The sequence below is a fragment of the Onychomys torridus genome, chromosome 11 (genome assembly GCF_903995425.1).
Source record: "Onychomys torridus chromosome 11, mOncTor1.1, whole genome shotgun sequence".
Taxonomy (NCBI): Eukaryota; Metazoa; Chordata; class Mammalia; order Rodentia; family Cricetidae; genus Onychomys; species Onychomys torridus.
This window is the reverse complement of record NC_050453.1, coordinates 14188950-14206889: the sequence shown is the minus strand read 5'-3', so window position 1 is coordinate 14206889 and position 17940 is coordinate 14188950. Positions and strand designations below refer to the sequence as shown.

Here is a 17940-nt window from a genome sequence, read left to right as displayed (position 1 = left end):
ATCCCCTAGGCATCTGTTTTCATTACTTGTCTTGTTGATATGACAAAATGCCCAATAAATGCAACCTAAGGAAGGGAGGGTTTGTTTTGGCTTACAGTCTGAGTGTGCAGTCTGCCATGTTGGAGGAAGTCAAGGTCACAGTAGCTTGAGGCAGCTGTCATGTTCCATTCACAGTCAGGAAGCAGAGAGAGATGATGTTAGTTCGCTTTCTCCTTTTTATTCAGCTCTGTACCCTAGCTGGTAGGATGGTGCTGCTCACTTAGAATGGATCTTCTCACCTCGATTAACCCAATCTAGAAACCCCCTCGTGGGCATACCTAGAGATTTGTCTCCTAGGTGACTTCAGATTCAAAGTGACAATATTAGTCATCACAGCCAGCATCTTAACTCGGTCATCCTGACAATCAGGGTTAATGGATGTACATTCATAGGTGTGACAGGGTGAAGGAGCTGTTATCAGAACTAAATGGTGTGTGTGTGTGTGTGTGTGTGTGTGTGTGTGTGTGTGTGTGTGTGTCTGTGGAGGGGAGTCATCTCCTGAAGGAGCCATAGCCTCGTTCTGAGGGGCAGATACTGGGAGCCACAGCCCAGCAGCACTGAAACTAGGAAGAGGCAACCTCAGGAGACCCTCCTGTCCACTGACCTAACATGATGAGAAGCACCAGGGTAAGGAAGGCTGCTAGTGCATTCTCAGCAGTGGTGAACGGTGACCTTGGGGAGATTTTTCACATCTGAAGGATTTTTGCATTGAGTGTTTACTCTACATTTGGGTTCGATGATCTCAATGTTATAGCCCAAAATCAAAGCCCTTGTATAAATTCTAGACTGGAGGGGATTTTTTTGTCCTCTAGATGATCTAGATGATCTCTGGGCCCTTGGGTTGCCCTAAAGCTTACACCATCATTGGTGCCTACTGAGATACTTCCCAGGGTGAACTTCATTCCCTTTACTCCAGGCCACCCCTTCCCAATTCCTGTTACCTCCAGACACAGAATCCTTGCTCCACTCCCATCATCACCCTGGAGCAGATCACTTACCTGCCACTCTGAGCATAGAGCCAGCCCATTGTAAGTGCTCACAAAGCACTCAGAGGATCAAGTGATGTCTGGAGGTGGCACACAGCATGGCTGCTGTGCTTACATTTGAGGACAGGGGGGGACCAAGTCATGTCCTAAAACCTCAAAGTGAAGCTGGAACTTGTGTGTAAGAGGGTCTCTTCGTGACCCAGGCCCGAGGAAGACAGACAAAACCAGAATGTATAGAACACGAGACTAAATGGATGAGACTGACTTTGGTTCTGTGAAAGATGCCACAGGAGACAGGTGAGAGAAGGCATTTAAAATGTCCGACACTGAAAGTGGACCCACGCCCCCAACACACAGTTCGGAAACACAAAGAAAAGGGCGGCCATCGCGGAACATTTCCCTCATGTAACTGCCATCACTGTCTTTGCCAGAGATGCTGTGACCGCTCCCAAGAGACCCCTGAGGTCGGTCCTGTTGACGTCCCTTCACAAAAGGAAGGCATAGGAAGGTCGTCAGACCCTCACCTAAGATCTCACCACTCTCTCCCATGTCCCTCCCCAAGCTCTACATGATTGTATCCTAAGTATATGTGGTCTTGTGGTCCCCAGAGGTGCTGGAGTATATGTAAGCTGTAGTGTATGTTACCTGAAGGGGAGGGGCGCCATCTGTTCAGCTTGGAGAAAGTTGTCAGAGGTGAGACTTTCCAGTGATGAAGGTGCTTTAGGGATCCCACATGCCTGTAAGTGATCCCTCACCTGTGTTCCATAAGGCCAATAATCTCATCAGCTCACCAAGTTGAACCTGGGTGGGATGGTATGTGGTCTGTTGGTGATGCTCTGTCTGGGGTAAGTAAGTATTGGTTCACAACTCCAGGGGAGTTTGTGCAGCCACAGCCTTCCTGTTGGAAAGATACAGAGTATCTGAGTGGGAAGTTCATAGAGAGGAGCCCCAAAGGCTAGCTGCTGCCCCAGGGAGTTATGGACAAAGCAGCAGATGGGTCACTCTAGGCCTGAGGTACTGCTGTGGGCGTGGGGAGTGGGAATTGGTACATGTTAGTAGAGACTTGAACATAGGGTCCTGTGGAGAAGTCAGCTGGCCACCCTGTGTGGCAGCTAAGGTGTTCTTGGATTCAGAGACCAACAGCTCCCTTCCTAGGTATAAGTCCCAAAGAGATTGCCAGCATGTCCCTCAGGTGGCATTTGGAGTGATGAATGTTGAGTGTTTTTCTTGTTGGGAGCATGGATAGTGTAACACTCACTCCTGTGGTACTTTGTGGAGCTGCTGCTAAGAAAGGGTGAGAAGCAAGCAAGGAATAGACATGTACGCAAACACACAGCTTGTAAGAACACCATGAGCAGAAAGATACTCGCTGAATGCTAATCACCACTTTCCTGAGTTGTCAGAGAGAGCTTGTGGCATGAAAAGCAGTGAATGGGTACCCACAGAAGGGAATAGAGAATGTAAAAGAGAGCCTTGCTCAGATCAATGATGATAATGTGTCATAAACAGAGGACAATAGTGATGCCTTGTCACCAAGGGTCTCGGACCAGCCCAAAGCAATCCAGCACCCAAGGCTTGAAAATGGCAGCCCTGGCCGCAGTAGGCATTATCACTTCCCATCACACCTTCATCTTCAGTGTTGATGGAAGAAGGCCCTCTTCAGGCGATGAACTGAATGAAGCCTGGAGCAGTGAGTTCCCACCCCCAGAGGTCACTGTGGCTCCAGGTCACCGCAGAAAGATTAGTAAAGATCGGTAAAGGTTGGCTCCTGTCCACCTTGCTTCCAGCACTGGCCTTGGTGCATGTCACCGCCCAGCAAGTACCTACAGGAGTAAACAATGCTGGTTCTTTATGGATGGCAGGCGCTGCAGGCCTGGGTGTTGGAGAGGGACTTGCTTCGCCAAAGGGCAGAGTCCACTGGAACCAGGAGAGGAGCAGATCCTTCACCCTGGTCCAATGGAGAGAGCTCAAGGTACCAGCAAATGCATGAGCCTGATTAGACAGAGGGTCATCTGGGCTGGGGACAGTTACCCAGAGCCCAGCTTCTGGCTGTGGTGTTGGGGTTGGGTGGAGAAGGGCTCCTTAGCTTGGTAGCCTGACAGAGAGGCTCAGAGTGCTCCAGGCTGCTGCCCCTTACCCAACCCCTGCAGCTCAGTGGCAGTGTCACCTGTCACCTCCATTAACAAGTCAGTGTGCACAGCCGTCCTCATTATCTGCATCTCTCTGGACTTTCTCTGTCCTGGTGGCTGCTGGCCGGAGGCAGGTCCTGCTCTCTTGGCATCCATCAAGACCAAGAGGGAAGAGCCATGGTCAGAGGCATGGGACAGACATCTGAGGGAAGGTAACTGGTTAAGAGAGTGGCACCGTTACCTACTGAGCACAGGCCCTGGGTCTCTTGCTTTATGTAATTCTTTTTTTTCCCTGTGTGTGTGTGTGTGTGTGTGTGTGTGTGTGTGTGTGTGTGTGTTTCATGTGTATATGTGTGCATATGTGTGTGTGTGTTTCATGTGCATATGTGTGCATATGCGGGTGTGCATGGGTGCACATGGAGACATTGTAAGTGCGCTCTCAGCTTGCAGGGGGATCACCTCAGTATGGCAAGCACGTCATTGACCCAGACATCTCTGTAGCCCCCATTGTTTCTTTTACTCCTTGCAATGGTCCTGAAGTAGGAACTATTATTGTCCTTTCTTTATAGTGGAGGTAACCGAGGTTTGGAAAGGTTAATAAAACTTGCCTGCGGTCACACAAATCAGTGAGGCAGAGATTGAATTCCAGCAGGGACCTTGTGACTCACACAGTGTGCCTCAGCTCCCTGTGGAGCTGCCCTCAGTGTGGACACAGTGGGAGTCTGCGCTCCCAGCCCAACGAGTCCTCATTTCTCTCCTCTGCCGCAGGCAATGCCACCTCATCACCCTCCCCAGAGCCAGGTGAGGGATGAACATCAATCTTCCTATCTCATAAACAAAGAAGTCACAGCCTGGGGAGGTGAAGGGTTTGTTCAAGGTCATGGAGCTAGCAATGGGCAGGTGGAAACTGCAGGAGGACTCTTCTTCATCCCGGCAGAGCCTGTGAAAATGGAGGGACAGGGGCTAAGGGTAGCTCGGCTTATGATGTCAGGAGGGGTACCTGGGACGTGTGTCTGTGAGAAGGGCAGATGAGAGGGCCATAGTGGCTGTGTCAGCTTTCGTTTGCTGTGGTCAAATGCCTGGCAAGATTGGCTTAAAGGAAAGGAGGTTTTGACTCGCAGTTTGGAAGTTTCAGTCCGTGGTCAGTGGCTTCAGTGTTCTGGGACCTGTGGTGAGGCAGAAGGTCTTTATAGGGTGTGCTAGAGCAAAATTGCTTGCCTAGTGGAGGAGACAGGAAGCAGAAGAGGGACAGGGCAAGAGAAGGGGAAGGAGAGCTAAGAAGGGCTGGAGTCCCGACCAATATGTCTGTGATGACTTAACTTCCTGCCACTAGGCCCCACGTCTCAAGATCTACCACCTTCCAACAGCACCACAGACTGGTGACTGCGCCTTTAACATTGAGGCCTTTGGGGCCATTTACGATCTATACTGTTATGGTAGCGTAAGGAGGTCAGAGGATCAGGGGCTGAATGTGGGGTGTTGGTGGGGGGTCAGATATGGAGGAACAGCAGATAGAAGGGTGGGTTCCATTTTCTCCCTAATCATCTGGCCACTCTTGCAGTATCCAAGTGGCCCTGCCCCTTTAGACTTGGGTATGGAATTGGCGGGGTCCCATCTTCTTGGCAGGCCACAGCACGGGGATCCCTGGTCATGATGAGAGTGGGTGGGGGGGTAGGGCACTGTGACAGTAACAAGCTGTCCGGTGTGTGTTGCCCAGGAGACACGGCTTTTATTTTTTTGTATGTGGAGCTGAGGATTGAACCCAGGGCCGTGTGCTTGCTAGGCAAGCACTCTACCACTGAGCTAAATCCCCAACCCCAAGACACAGCTCTTGATTCTGCTTTTCCAAAGGGCCCCAACTAGATGAGATCCAGTGGAGTTAGGACAAGACTCGGCTCCCTGTGCTGGCTTTAAGCTGCCTTTCTTGGTCTTATTAGCTCTTAGTCATGGAGGATAAGCAGGCACGTTGTTTGGGAATCCTTAGATGGCAGAGTGCTGGTGCCTATCCTGCTGGGTCATGCCCGGTGGTACTCATGGATGTGTTATGAAGTGTTCCTTATTCCCTCTACAATGGAAAGTGAGACCCACTAGCAAAGGCCAAGGATGACAGAAGGAGAGGGTGAGTCCTGGACTCCAGATCTGCCCCTTCATCGGGTGGCCGTGGGCAATTCTGACTGACCTTTTACTCTTCTCTGTGCTTCATTTGGGGAAAAGGTACCACATCTGTTTGGGGGTTAGGTACCACATCTGTTGGGGATGCCACATAAAATACCCACCGATCTGAGGCACCAGCTTCCCGGTGACAGAAAGGCGTGAGCAGCAGTTGAGGATGAGAGACAGCTGCTTTGAGATGCTTCGTGGTCCTCGATGGTTGAGCAAGGACCTGGAAAAATGCTCAGCACTGCCTACAGCCTCAAAGCAGCTGTCTGAGCCTGGAGCCGCTACTCCATTCTTCCCAGGAGTGCATGAGACACTTTCCCAGAGCAGTTTAGAGTCAGTGAAGGAAGAGACGATAGCACACAGGCTGCACTCATTTCAGACAGAAAACTAGGAGTAAACATAGGTCCTATAGTCAGCCAATCAAAAAGTTGAGGCTTTTCTTGAAGGCATGCTTCCCCTCCGCCCCAAGACAGGGTTTCTCTGTGTAGTTCTGGTGCCTGTTCTGGATCTCGCTCTGTAGACCAGGCTGGCCTTGAACTCACAGAGATCCACCTGGCTCTGCCTCCCGAGTGCTGGGATTAAAGTCATGCACCACCACTGCCGGGCTAAAGGCATGCTTTTACAGGAACAAGACATGGAGAGGAAATGAGACGCTGTTCTGTGTCTGAACTGTCTGTGCACAGGTTTGGGGACTTACGGGAGGAAAGCTGCTTCCCAGGGGAAGTGTTTTGTGTCAGGAATGTCCTGGCTTGTTCCCTTCCCACATTCTCAGCCATGTTTCCTGGACACAGAATCAGATTATGGAATAAAGCTTTTGGTACTTTGAAAAGGGGTGCCTTAGTTCCTTGGCGCTGCCTCACCAAGTACTTCTTCCTTTCGCACTGGGTAGATTAAGACACTAGGGCATCTTCTCAGCTCTGAAGGCTTAACCTCTGCAGACAAGGTGGTGCCAAGTCGTAGCGCTGGAGAAGAGAACCCTTCTTGGCTAGTGGCGACTGCTAGCCATGCTTGGTGTCTCTGGGCTGGCGGCTATACCACTTTGATGACTATCTGTCATTACATGGCCTCTTATTGGACTTGGGGCTTCTGCTCGAATATGACTTCATCTTTCCTAAATCTGTAAGGACACTAAGTAATGTTCTGCACTGAGGTTCCAGGATTTTTTTCATTTTGTCTATTATTATTATTATTTTTTATAAGACCTTTATTGACAGATAATTCACATAGTATACAATTTTCCTTTTTGCACCATTTAATAGACTTTAGTCCAGCATCCTCATAGGCCCATGACACCATCACCACTTCCTGTTTTAGAACATCGCTGTCTTCAATTTCTTTCTTTCCTTTTTTTTTTTTTTTTAATGCTGAATGCCGTTTATTGAAGGAGGGAGGAGGCCTTAAATACAGGCTTACAGCACAATGGGGGAACCCCGGAGGACATGAATTTTTTACCCATCCTGGTTTCATTCTTGTTGACCTGTGCTAAGTGCTCCCCCGCCCCTCCCCAGGCTCTGTTTGTGTAACTCCTGTTAGAATGAGGCAGTGTGAGCAGCCAGTGTAACCAGCCCTGCAAGTCACCCGAGGGTCACATCCCACAGTGGTCCATGTGAGCTCTGCAGTGAGCCCCTTCCTGGTTTGTTTCTGCATCAGGCTATTTTTGATTTCTCTATCACAGCCCATCTTGTTCTCTGCTGGCCCTCCTTCGTCTCCCATTGCCAAGCTTTATCCTCCTTACATCAAAACTTGCTTGTTTCTCTGGAACATTCTTCAACGCTGCAGGTCAGTTTTCATTGTCAACTGGGCACAACCTAGAGTCTTTAAATTTTAGCTGTTTTTAAAGAATATGTATTTTTACTTTGTGTGTGTGTTTTTGTCTGCACACATGTCTGTGTACTACATGTGTGCTGGTGCTTGCGGAGGCCAGAAGAGGGCATTGGATACCCTGGAACTGGGGTTACAGATGATTTTGATTCACCATATCGGTGCTGAGAATCAAACCCGGGTCCTCTGGAAGAGCCATGAGAGCTCTTACTGGCCGAGCCGTTTCTTCAGCCCACATCCTAGATAGACTCTAGGTCCTTTATGAGGGATTATCTAGATCAGGTTGGCCATGGTCGTGTCTGCAGGGTAGTCTTGATTGTTAGTTGATGTGGGAAGACCCAGCACACTGTGGGTGGTGCCATTCCCTCGGCAGGGGTCCAGAACTACTTTAGGAGAGGAGAAAGCTGTGGAAGCAGCAAGCAGACAAGGCTCCGTGTTTTTGCTCTCTGCCCTTGACTGTGGACGTGGGACTTTGAGTTCCTGCCTTGACTTCCCTACAACAGTGGATTACAGGCTGTAGTGATGAGCCAAACCAACACTTCCTTGCTTGCGTTACCTGTTGTTGGAAGACACACACGGCACCAGAAGTGGAAGCAGATCCCCAGCCCTTTCCATGCCTGGCCTCCTGGTTGCTCAGTTCTCTTTCTTGGCATAAGTGATGCTTCCTCAGAGAAACCCTCCTTGACCATCAACCCCACTCTAAGTTCTTCATATCAACTCTTTCATTGTGGTCACCTAGCCTACCATTTTCTGATATCTTCTTATCTATTTGTTAATTATCTCCCTGCCCCAGATTATAGTCTCTGTGGTGACAGACGGCCTCATCTTCTTCATCACAGCTGTTTGCAGAGCTAAAGGATGGTGCCAGAGAATCCTGGGCATCCAGTCAAGATTTTTTTTTTCATCTTTAGTAACTCCACACTTTCTTTTACCCTTTCAAGTCACAGAGTGGGCACAGCATACTGGCTGCCTCAGAGCTCATGTCTAGGCATGTGCTAACTGTGTCTCACTCATCCTGTGACGTCAAGAATGCCATTAAAACTCTCACTGGGCCTATATTCTGTACTATGTCCCAGAGGAAGTCCTTGTCACATCCACAGAGTTTTCCTTTCAGATTAAATTACATCAGTAAGATAACACAGTATGAATGCAAGGCAGGGTAGCTTCAACCAGAATAAGAGACACCACAACAAACATGGGGAAGAGATGATTCCAGACTCATCCTCCTGATGCTAACCTCTGATGGGCAGCATGGGAACTCATCAGCTGATGGATGGTGAGATGTCGGTCACTTCTCCACCTTCCAGCAAGGTTTTGGGGGAGTGCACAGTTACTATTTTTAGCAGATTACCTGTTTCATGAGGCATAATCTAGGATTGTGTTTCCCCACCTCACAAGCTGATTCTGAGATGCCTACCTCCTGATGCTCAGGCTGGACTGGACAGAGGACAGCTAGGCTTGGGGTGGACACAGCAAGGACTGGTACAGCTGTAGTTTGGGGGAGACTCCTCACATGGGTTTCGGTTGGTGGCCATCTTTGTTCCATTGTCATTGGTGTGTTGGGGGCACTAGGAGAAGAGAGAGCCTGACCAGGGGTGGTAGGAGCTGGGTCAACAATGCAGAAAGATCTCCTCATCAGTGCAGCACCCTTCCCCCGTTCCTTCTCTGTGGTTGCCCTGAACCACAGCTGTGATTTTTCTAGAGCGTCCAGCTCTGCACTGCACCAGGTTCCCACTTTTACCTCTCCCCCACCCTCATCAGTAGCTCTCGAGAGGCTTCTGAGGTCCTACCCCGGAGCCTTGCTTAGTCTTGAGCTCTCAGGCAGGGTCCAGTCTCAGAGGTTCCTACACACCTTGGCCATCTAGGATCTGGAGGACTTGTCCCTCCTCTCTCTTTCCACTGCTTTGCTCTGGGCCCGTCCTGCCTTTTCTTGTACTCACTCCAACCCCATCTCAAATGTCTGGAGAGAAAAGAAGTGGGGTGGCTGGTGGCTGGTGGCTGGGTAGTAACAATGGAAGTTGGCTTCAACAGACTAAATTTAACAACTTGGATGAAACAGGCCAGTTCCTTGAAGCAATAAGTACACAGAGCTCACATAATAGGAGTGAGATTTCAGAGTAATCCTAAATATATTTCTGAAATTAGACTTGAGGTTTAAACGTCCCCACAGGCAAGGGTTTTTAGAGACATTCAAGTCTTAAGTCCAGGACCAAAAGTGGAGTACGTAAAAGAATAGTTGTCAAGTGTCACAATGAAAGCTTTTGCTCTGGTCATTCAAAGCTAGCCTGGGAAACATAGAAAAAACCCTATCTCAAATGTTCTAAAAAAAGGAAGGGGAAAAAGTGGGCTAGGAATGGACCTTAGTACTAGAGTGCATGCTTAGCATGTGAGAGGCCCTAGGCTCAGTCCCCAGTGTTGAAAAGAAACCATCAATATGAAAACAGATTCTTATTTTTATTTGTGCAAAAGGGGCCAATGATTTAAACATATGCTTCCCCAAAGAAGACACACAGATGGCAACGAAGCCCATGAAAAGATTCCCAGTGTCATTACTCACTGGAGAAATGCAAATTGAAACCACAGTGGCTTCATCCCCATCCCCATTGAACCAGCTAATAATTTTTGATCTGGATGTAATGTGCCTGGAACTCTCACATGGCATTTGGCACAATGTTACAGATACTTTGGAAAAGTTTACCAGTTCCTTACAAACCTAGACATATATTTATCGAATCACCTAGCAATTTCTCCCCATCATCCAGGGAAGACAGATGCCTCTATGCAAATGTTTATACTGGCTCTACTTACAAACATCAAAATCTAGGAACAGCCCAGGCATCTTCCAGCAGGTGAACTGGATAAGTGAGCTTTAGTATATCTTTAGACCTGAGTACAGCTTAGCAGCGAAAAGGAACAGGTTATTGATATAAGCAACAATGTGACTAATGTTGAACACATTGTCATGTGAAAGGAAGCTCCCCAAAAAGCCCACATGCTTCATGGTTCCATTTCTGTGATATTTGGACAAAGGTAAAGCTTTAGAGATGAAACAGACATGGGTGATTGCCAGGTGGGAAGCAGAGTTAGGGGTAGGAGAGCAGCTGACTCCCAGAGTCAAGAGAACAGGATGGGGGAGCAATAAAAGCAATATATCACTGTGGTGGGTATTGTGTTGCCTGAAATATTGTGTGTTCCCCAAAATAAACTTATCTGGGGTCAGAGAGCAGACAGCCACTAGAACAAAGCCAAAAATGGTGACTAGAAAATGGGAAGAGTAAGCCATAGCACAAATTGGGCGGTGGTGGTACATGCCTTTAATCCCAGCACTTGGGAGACAGAGCCAGGTGGATCTCTGTGTGTTCAAGGCCACTTTAGAAACAGCTAAGCATGATGACCCACGACTTTAATCCCAGAAACCCAACCTTTAATCCCAGGGAGTGGGAGCAGAAAGAGAAATGTATATAAGGCGTGAGGACCAGGAACTAAAAAAGTAAAGCATGTAGTTAGTTAAGCATCTGGTTGATTAAGCGTTCAGGCTTTGGAGTAGCACAGTTCAGCTGAGATTCATGTGGAGGAGGACTCAGAAACTTCTAGCCCGAGGAAACAGGATCACCTGAGGAAATAGCAAGGTGAGATAGCTGTGGCTTGTTCTGCTTCTCTGATTTTCCAGCATTCACCCCAATACCTGGCCTCAGGTTTGATTTTATTAATAAGAACTCTTTAAGATTCCTGCTACGTATCACCATCACTGTGAGTTCACAGGATTGCACGTTTGTTGAGATTTAAGGAGTTTTCACTAAAAGGGTGAATCTTACTGTATTCAGTTTTGAAAAAATGAGTGTGATGTTTGATGTGACTGTATCACTGGGTCAGGAATTCAAGTTCACTTAGTACTGTTTGGTGCTGGGCTATGTGGTCCAGTGGATTATTGGGACACACAGGAGGCTCAAGTGTGCACAACCGAGTCACAGACATTTTTCTAGCCACCTTCAACCACAGCATCATCCTTGTGCCATTCATACTCATAGGGTTGGAGCCTGAGGCTTGCCCTCACCCATGCTGCCCCTGTTCTCAGACCAAGCAGGAAGCAGGGCCGAGGAGTCTGCTGACGATCTGGACAGGCAGAGGATGCCCTAAATCTCTCTCCTGGGACACTGTGCTGTTTCCTTGGCCAGTTGCTCATCCTTCACTGTGTCTTAGAGCCCTCACTTCCTCCTCCATATATATTCTGTGGAGCAGCTTTGTGGATACTGCCTGGATTAGTGTCTTGGCATCATTGACATCATTCTCCATCTCTAAAATGGGGCAATAATAAACCAAGAGGAATAAACCACAGGGAATCAAGGATTGAATGATGCAAGTTTGTGTAGTACATGGCCCAGCACCTGACATAGTGACCCTGTGAGGAATATAGTGATTTTCTTGGTTCTGGTCCTTATTACATTGGTAATACAATGAACTGTTTGTGTGCATATTCCCCATTGCCACAGGCAGGGTACATCATGAGGCCAGGAGCTGTGTCTTGAAGAGTTTAGTATCTCCAAGTGACTAGCAAAGGACCTGAGTATAAAAGATGCCTCCTGAAGTTTTCAACCAAGTGGACAGATTCAGCTGTGACATTGGGTTAGTGGGGATGCTGAAGACCCTGACTATCACAGAAAGCAGCCAGGTCATAGTTCACTGGGGTGGAGCTCACTGGCATGAGCTTCACACACAGCTTTCCTGTCTCTATCCTCCTTCAGGATGGATCCCTGACATGAAACTGAGTGTATCAAGATCCCCAGCAGCTCCTCTGTCCTGCTTTACAGCCAGCCACTGCTGCCCCAGTCAGCCCATGTTCACCTGCCCGCTCTCTCTTGTACAGGGACAGAGATTCAGGCATGAGGCTGGGGTGGGAACAGGATCAGAATGTGGGGACTTGTCTGTCTTTCTAGCTGATAGAAAAATCTATCTTGTCCGATAGATAAATACCAGGCACAGAAAGAACTGAAGTTAGCCTCCCTGGCGCCGGAGAATGACAGCTGGAAGTCTCTGTCCATGGTCCTGCTTTGAGCCCATAGTTTGAGGAGATACTGAGGAGGATGCTGAGGAAATTGCATTCATCAGGATATACATTTGGGAGATGGGTTATGTCTCAAAAGATTGGATTGGGTGATTAAGGAAGAGTGAATAGGGATAAAGGTCACTCCCTGCTCTCAGACCCCCAAACCAACAATACTCATGTAGAATGAGGTGGATTGGGTTTAGCTGGAGCACAGGGAGAAGATCCAGGGCTGGTACAGCCAAGATGCATGTTCAGAGGCTTGTGGTGCAGAGCAGGGATGGTGGCCGATGCTCTTATTCTGTGGCAACAAGCCTCACCTTGGGTCTAATGCTCAGTTACAACAGGCACGTTTTCAGGGGGACGTGTCCAGCCCGTCATGTCAGTGGATGGTAATCAGGATGATGGGGTGACCTAGCATTGGTTTGTGTAAACAATGGGTGGAGAGATTTTGCTTAGGGAATAGAGATGTGCTGAGGTCACAATAGTGGCAATCCCTAAAGGCTCTGTGTGGGGAATTAGACCCATTCTGTGTGTCTCTAATGTAGCACTGCCTTTTAGAAATTCCTGCAGGAATTGAACTGTTGTTATACATGAGCTGTGTGATAGATAACAGACTTATGTGGCTGTGTGCACATGGCTCTCTCTCTCTCTCTCTCTCTCTCTGTCTCTCTGTCTCTGTCTCTGTCTCTGTTTCTGTCTCTCTCTCTCTCTCTCTCTCTCTCTCTCTCTCTGTGTGTGTGTGTGTGTATGTGTGTATAGTGTAGGTGCATGATCATATGTGTATACATTTGTGTCTGCATGTGTACAGGTATCTTTTTTTTTTCCTTTCTTTATTTTGTACAGTTATCTTTTTGGCTGCTCTCTACCTTACTTTATGAGATAAGATCCCTCACTGAACTTGGAGCTCTCAGATTTGTACAGTCTGGTTGGCTAGCCAGTCCCAGGGATGCCCCTGTTTCTGACTTCCCCATTCTGGTATTATCATGTCCCACAGCTGTTACAGGGATGCTGGGGTGAAAATCAGGCCCCCCCCCATGCTTGTGTGGCTTTACCACCTAAGCATCTCCCCAGATCCCTCCCTGGTGTGTCTTTTTTTTTTTATAAAACAGTTAACAATGACTATGGATTGAATTTTAGACAATACAATTTTAAACTGAAGTATTAGCCCACATGGTCAGTGCCAATGTATAGGATATCAACCCTCTAGAGCAGTGGTTCTTAACCTGTGGGATGTGCCCTTTGGCAAACCTCTATCACCAAAAATATTTACGTTACAATTTGTCACAGTAACAAAATTATGTTACAGAGTAGCAATGACAATAATTTTATGGCTGGGCGTCACCTCAACATGAGGAATTGTATTAAAGGGCTGCAACATTATGGAGGTTGAGAACCACTGCTCTGGAGGACAAATACAAGAATAGATCAGGGATCAACTATTTCCTCTAAAAACATGTTAGTGGACATATTTGTCTCACCCCACCTCAGAGTCTTCAAAAGCAATGTACAGAAAGAGAGATGAGCATGACCAAGCACCAGCAAAACTCCATCCATGGACACCAAGGTTTAATTTAGCACATTTTTTACATGTTACAAAAACAGTATTTTTCTTTTGATGATATTTTTCAACTCTTAAAAAAAAATGTGAGAGTCACTCTTAGTCCGCAGGTTATGAGAGTGGGTGTCAGGCTGGCCTGGCCTGCAGGCTGTGGTTCACTGCTCTGGCCTTGGCTGTGGGTGGATGCTTTAGGGAGAATCATAGGTCATTCCAGTGAAGAGGATGCTCAGCTTGATAGAACCAGCAGCAGATCGAGCATCCTGAGAAGTCCTGGCTAGATAACCAACTGTCCATCAAAGGTGGTACAGGGAACGTCCTCTTGGCACAAGTTATGCTGGTGTGTTCCTCTGATTCTGTAGACATGTTGAAGAAAGGAGACTTAGGGATGCTGTAAATACACTGCTTTGCAGAGTAAAGTCACCCACGCTCACTTGGCTCTTCGTCTCAGCCACATGGGGCTGGGTTAGGAGCTCTCTGGGTGCTAAGCTGGCTTCCTTGCTTCATTATTTTTGGCAAATATTCAGGGTTCCCTGAAATGTACCTTAGTGGAGGTTATGTTCATTTATACTCAGTAGGTGTGATAGACATCTTTCCCTTACTGTGACAAAATACTTGAGATAACTTATAAGGAAGAAAGGTTTGGGTTAACTCCTGGTTTCATCCAATGCTTCAGCTCATGGTTTATTGGCCTTGTGATTTTGGACCTGTGGTCAGGCAGAGAATCATGGAAAGGGAGCCACATGGTAGAGAAGGCCTGTTCGCCTCTGCACTGTCAAGTGGTCAGGAAGGAAAACAACAAAAACAACCTAATAAAACTAAAGAGGTCTTCGCTTCACTATGCCCCAATTCTTAAAGGTTTCTACTACCCAACATAGCAATGGGCTGGGATGTAGCTTAGTGGGTGGAGTGCTTGCTTAGTGTGGAACTCTGAGTTACATCCCCAGCACTGCATGAATTAAGTGTGGAAGCACACACATGTAATCTCAGCATTTAGGAGGTGGAGGCAGGAGACTCAGAAGTTCAAGGGCATCCACAGATCTATCATAAGTTGGAAGCCAGCCCAGGGTACATGGACCCGTCTCAAAAACCAAAAAAATTCTACCCAACCAAACCACCCACCCACTCAACCAACTAACCAACCAAATAACCTAACAAAAACCAAACCAAGAGTGCCATGGGCTGGGTAGCAACCCCTTAACACTGGATGGGCCTCCAGATAACATTCAAGATCCCAACTATAGCAGCGAGGAGACTTTACTGAGAATATCTAAACCCTGCCCCCTCCACCCCGCTCTGCCCAAGAAAGGAAAGTCTCTGGGTCAAACACCCCTGTGTTCTGCCATTTAGACCTCTGTGGCAGACAGGGTAGCTGGGTCTTGAGAGCCTATACCCTCGTTTGGTTCCTTCTGTGGATGGGTCATGCCTCATCCTGTGATGGCTGAAGGTCCCCTTTCTATCCTCCCCCTCTGACAAATGGGGAGCCACAGCTCCAGCTGAGCCTCGGAGTGCGCAGTGGTGGGCATGGCCCGCCCGGGCTGCTGATCTAGTCTTGGGACATTTAGAGCTGTCATTGTTTGTCATCGTGACAACTTAGCTTCTTCCCTTTCTTTCTCCATTTTCCCCTGACTTCTTTTTACTTACAGTCGGCATTTTTGCCAAACAAACAGACAAACAGATGAATCAATAAACTGCAGTGCCTGTCAGGGAAGGTGCTAGAAGTGCTGGTTGGAAGTGTTACATTTTTATGCCTTTACCAAGCTTAGCTACATCAGACTAGTTTTCCCTACATCTTTGTACAGGCTGCACAAGCAATAGAAAATGTTTAAAAAAAATGTTACTTGGGAAGTTTCAAAGCAAACATTATAAACAGAAGACAACAAACCCATGTGCCCATTGCCAGTTTCGACAGTGGCAAGCTCCCGTCCAGCTTTGTGTGGCCTCCACCCTGTCCTGTCCTCCTATGGTGTCTGGGGACAGAGCCGCAGGGAGTTGTGGCACAGATCACATGTGCACAGTATTGACTGTACGTGTTCTCTTTCAGATAATCGCCTTTGATGAGTTAAGGACGGACTTTAAGAGTCCCATAGACCAGTGCAACCCTGTCCACGCGGTAAGTGGTGGTGCTGGTGGTGGGCAGGGAGTGTCCCTACAGGTCACCGGGCTTGTGAAGGACAGTGGAGGTTTTAAAGAACAGAATAAAGGAGAATACACTGTCCTGGTCCTGCCTCTGTTCCTTGCTGATAGTTGTTACAGAGCCTCCTTGCTGAGGTTGGCTAAGCTCTTGCAATGCGGTGTCAGTCAAGTGTGGCATTTCCTGTAGCCTGGGGGGATCTGCTATCTTGTTGTGCTGAGTCCTCAAGCCTGGTGCCAGTGATGTCTGGTTCCTTATCTATGGCCATAGACAAAGGCTCTGTGTTGGCCAGCATGTCTGCAGGATATGCAAGTAGTATGTATGGACCTCTTTCTCTGAGGGAGGCGGTCAATGATTGGGTTTCTTATAGAGGGTAGACAGATGGGTGCAGCACCAGCTACAGCCCCATTATCTGGTGGGCTTTCATCTCTGGTGCCTGTGGCTTGGAGTCAGCTTGTTGTGCACCCGGGAATCTGGTGCAGTCTAGTTGATTAGCTCTGGGTTCTGTTTCTGAATGTAAGGTCTAGAACCCAGCTCTGCCCATCTCCAAAGTCCATCTTCTGACCATCAACTCAAGCTGGCTCTTGAAAAGACTTGGCTTTACAATATCTAAGCCCTGCTTTGGTTAACAGTCTTTGATTCTGTAAAGTAGAGCCAAACTATTTCAAAGTCAGCTATAAAAAGCAAACTGGGTTAGTTGAAAGTATCCCTAAGAACCACTTGAAAGCCTAGTGTAGTTTCATAAAAGTTGTAATTTTATTCTTCTCTATCAGCCTTACCCTCCACCTGTAATAGCTTGTCTTCTGTCAGGCCTGAATGGTGTTTGCCCAGGGGCTCATGTCTTTCTGGACACTGAATTTGGCACCAACAGCACACACCTGCTCATCAGTACCCATAGGTGCTCAGAGTGGCTCAAAGCCAAGCGTGTTCATTTCCAAATGCCAGGAAGTCAGGAGCCTGAGCTCCCTCCTCCAGCTTATCTGGAGTTTTCTGGTAGGATTCCTGAGCAGAGTAAGTGGGGAATTTGTCCAGCCTCTTGTTTCTATCATGCCAGTTCCATGCCAGGTTGTAGGCACCTGGTGAACTGGAGACACTTTTGTGGAGTCTGTTTTGGCTTATCAGGACAAGTTCTTTATTTAGGCATTAAGTTAGGACTTGCATACTCCCCACCCCTTAGTGGGAAGGTAGATTCTTCTGGAAAAAGTTAGTGCAGAAACAGCAGTCACTAGGTAGCATCCAGAACTACTTGCCAGAGACAGAAATGGACACTGAAGGATGAAGGTATGAACCTCTACACCTTTCTCTTCCTAAGCTGCTGAGGTGGAGCCCAAGCCTTTGCACACACAAGTGCTTTACCACTGAACTACATCCCAGCTCTATTTTTTTTGTAAACTCCTATTTAAGAAACATGTCTAATTGGTTATCAGATTAATTAAGGAGCTGGGTTCTGTGAAGCCCGGATGCAGACAGACCAAAGCCCCTGGAGGAGAGGGATTACAAACAAAACTGAAAAGTCCTAAAAAGCTGTAATTAGTAATTAGGCAAGCATGTCGACATGTTATGATTGTCCCTGTTGTGGGGACATTATTTCCCAGCAGGGAATGAAATACTCCAGCCACTTCATGTAACTGTCTCCAGTCCTCTGGCCTTGAAACCTCCAGAGAGAAGAGAGAGAGAGAGAGAGAGAGAGAGAGAGAGAGAGAGAGAGAGAGAGAGAGAAGCATTCAGGCTCTGAGACTTACACACTTGCCTCACTGGTTGACAGTTCTGGCTCTAGAGGAACTTGGGTCCCAAGAACTTGCTGACTGTGCAAGTTCATTTCTTGAGGGCATGAGGACACGAGATCCATTTGGAATTTTTTCTTTTTTAACCCCCCCTTTTTAGGGTAGGCACAGAACTCAGATCTTTGGACAAGCTAGGGAAGCCCTCTACCACTGAGCTACAACCCCATGCTCTGTAGATTTAAGATGCCCTAAAGCTTCAAGTATTGGTGGAGGTTTTTGGTGGACCTCTTCCAGGGCAGGAAGGTTCCCTTCCCATCCTCCACCCCCACTGGGAGGTCTCTGTCACAG

At 47.8% G+C, this 17940-nt stretch overlaps 1 protein-coding gene across 1 annotated transcript in view; it reads left to right on the top strand.

Annotated features, from left to right (window-relative positions):
- Nucleotides 1-17940, top strand: part of Cnih3 (cornichon family AMPA receptor auxiliary protein 3) — a 118381-nt gene that overhangs the window by 39676 nt on the left and 60765 nt on the right. Inside the window, exon 2 of the mRNA XM_036202390.1 lies at nt 15779-15847. Coding sequence (XP_036058283.1) covers nt 15779-15847 — 69 coding nt within the window. The remainder of the gene's footprint in view (nt 1-15778; nt 15848-17940) is intronic.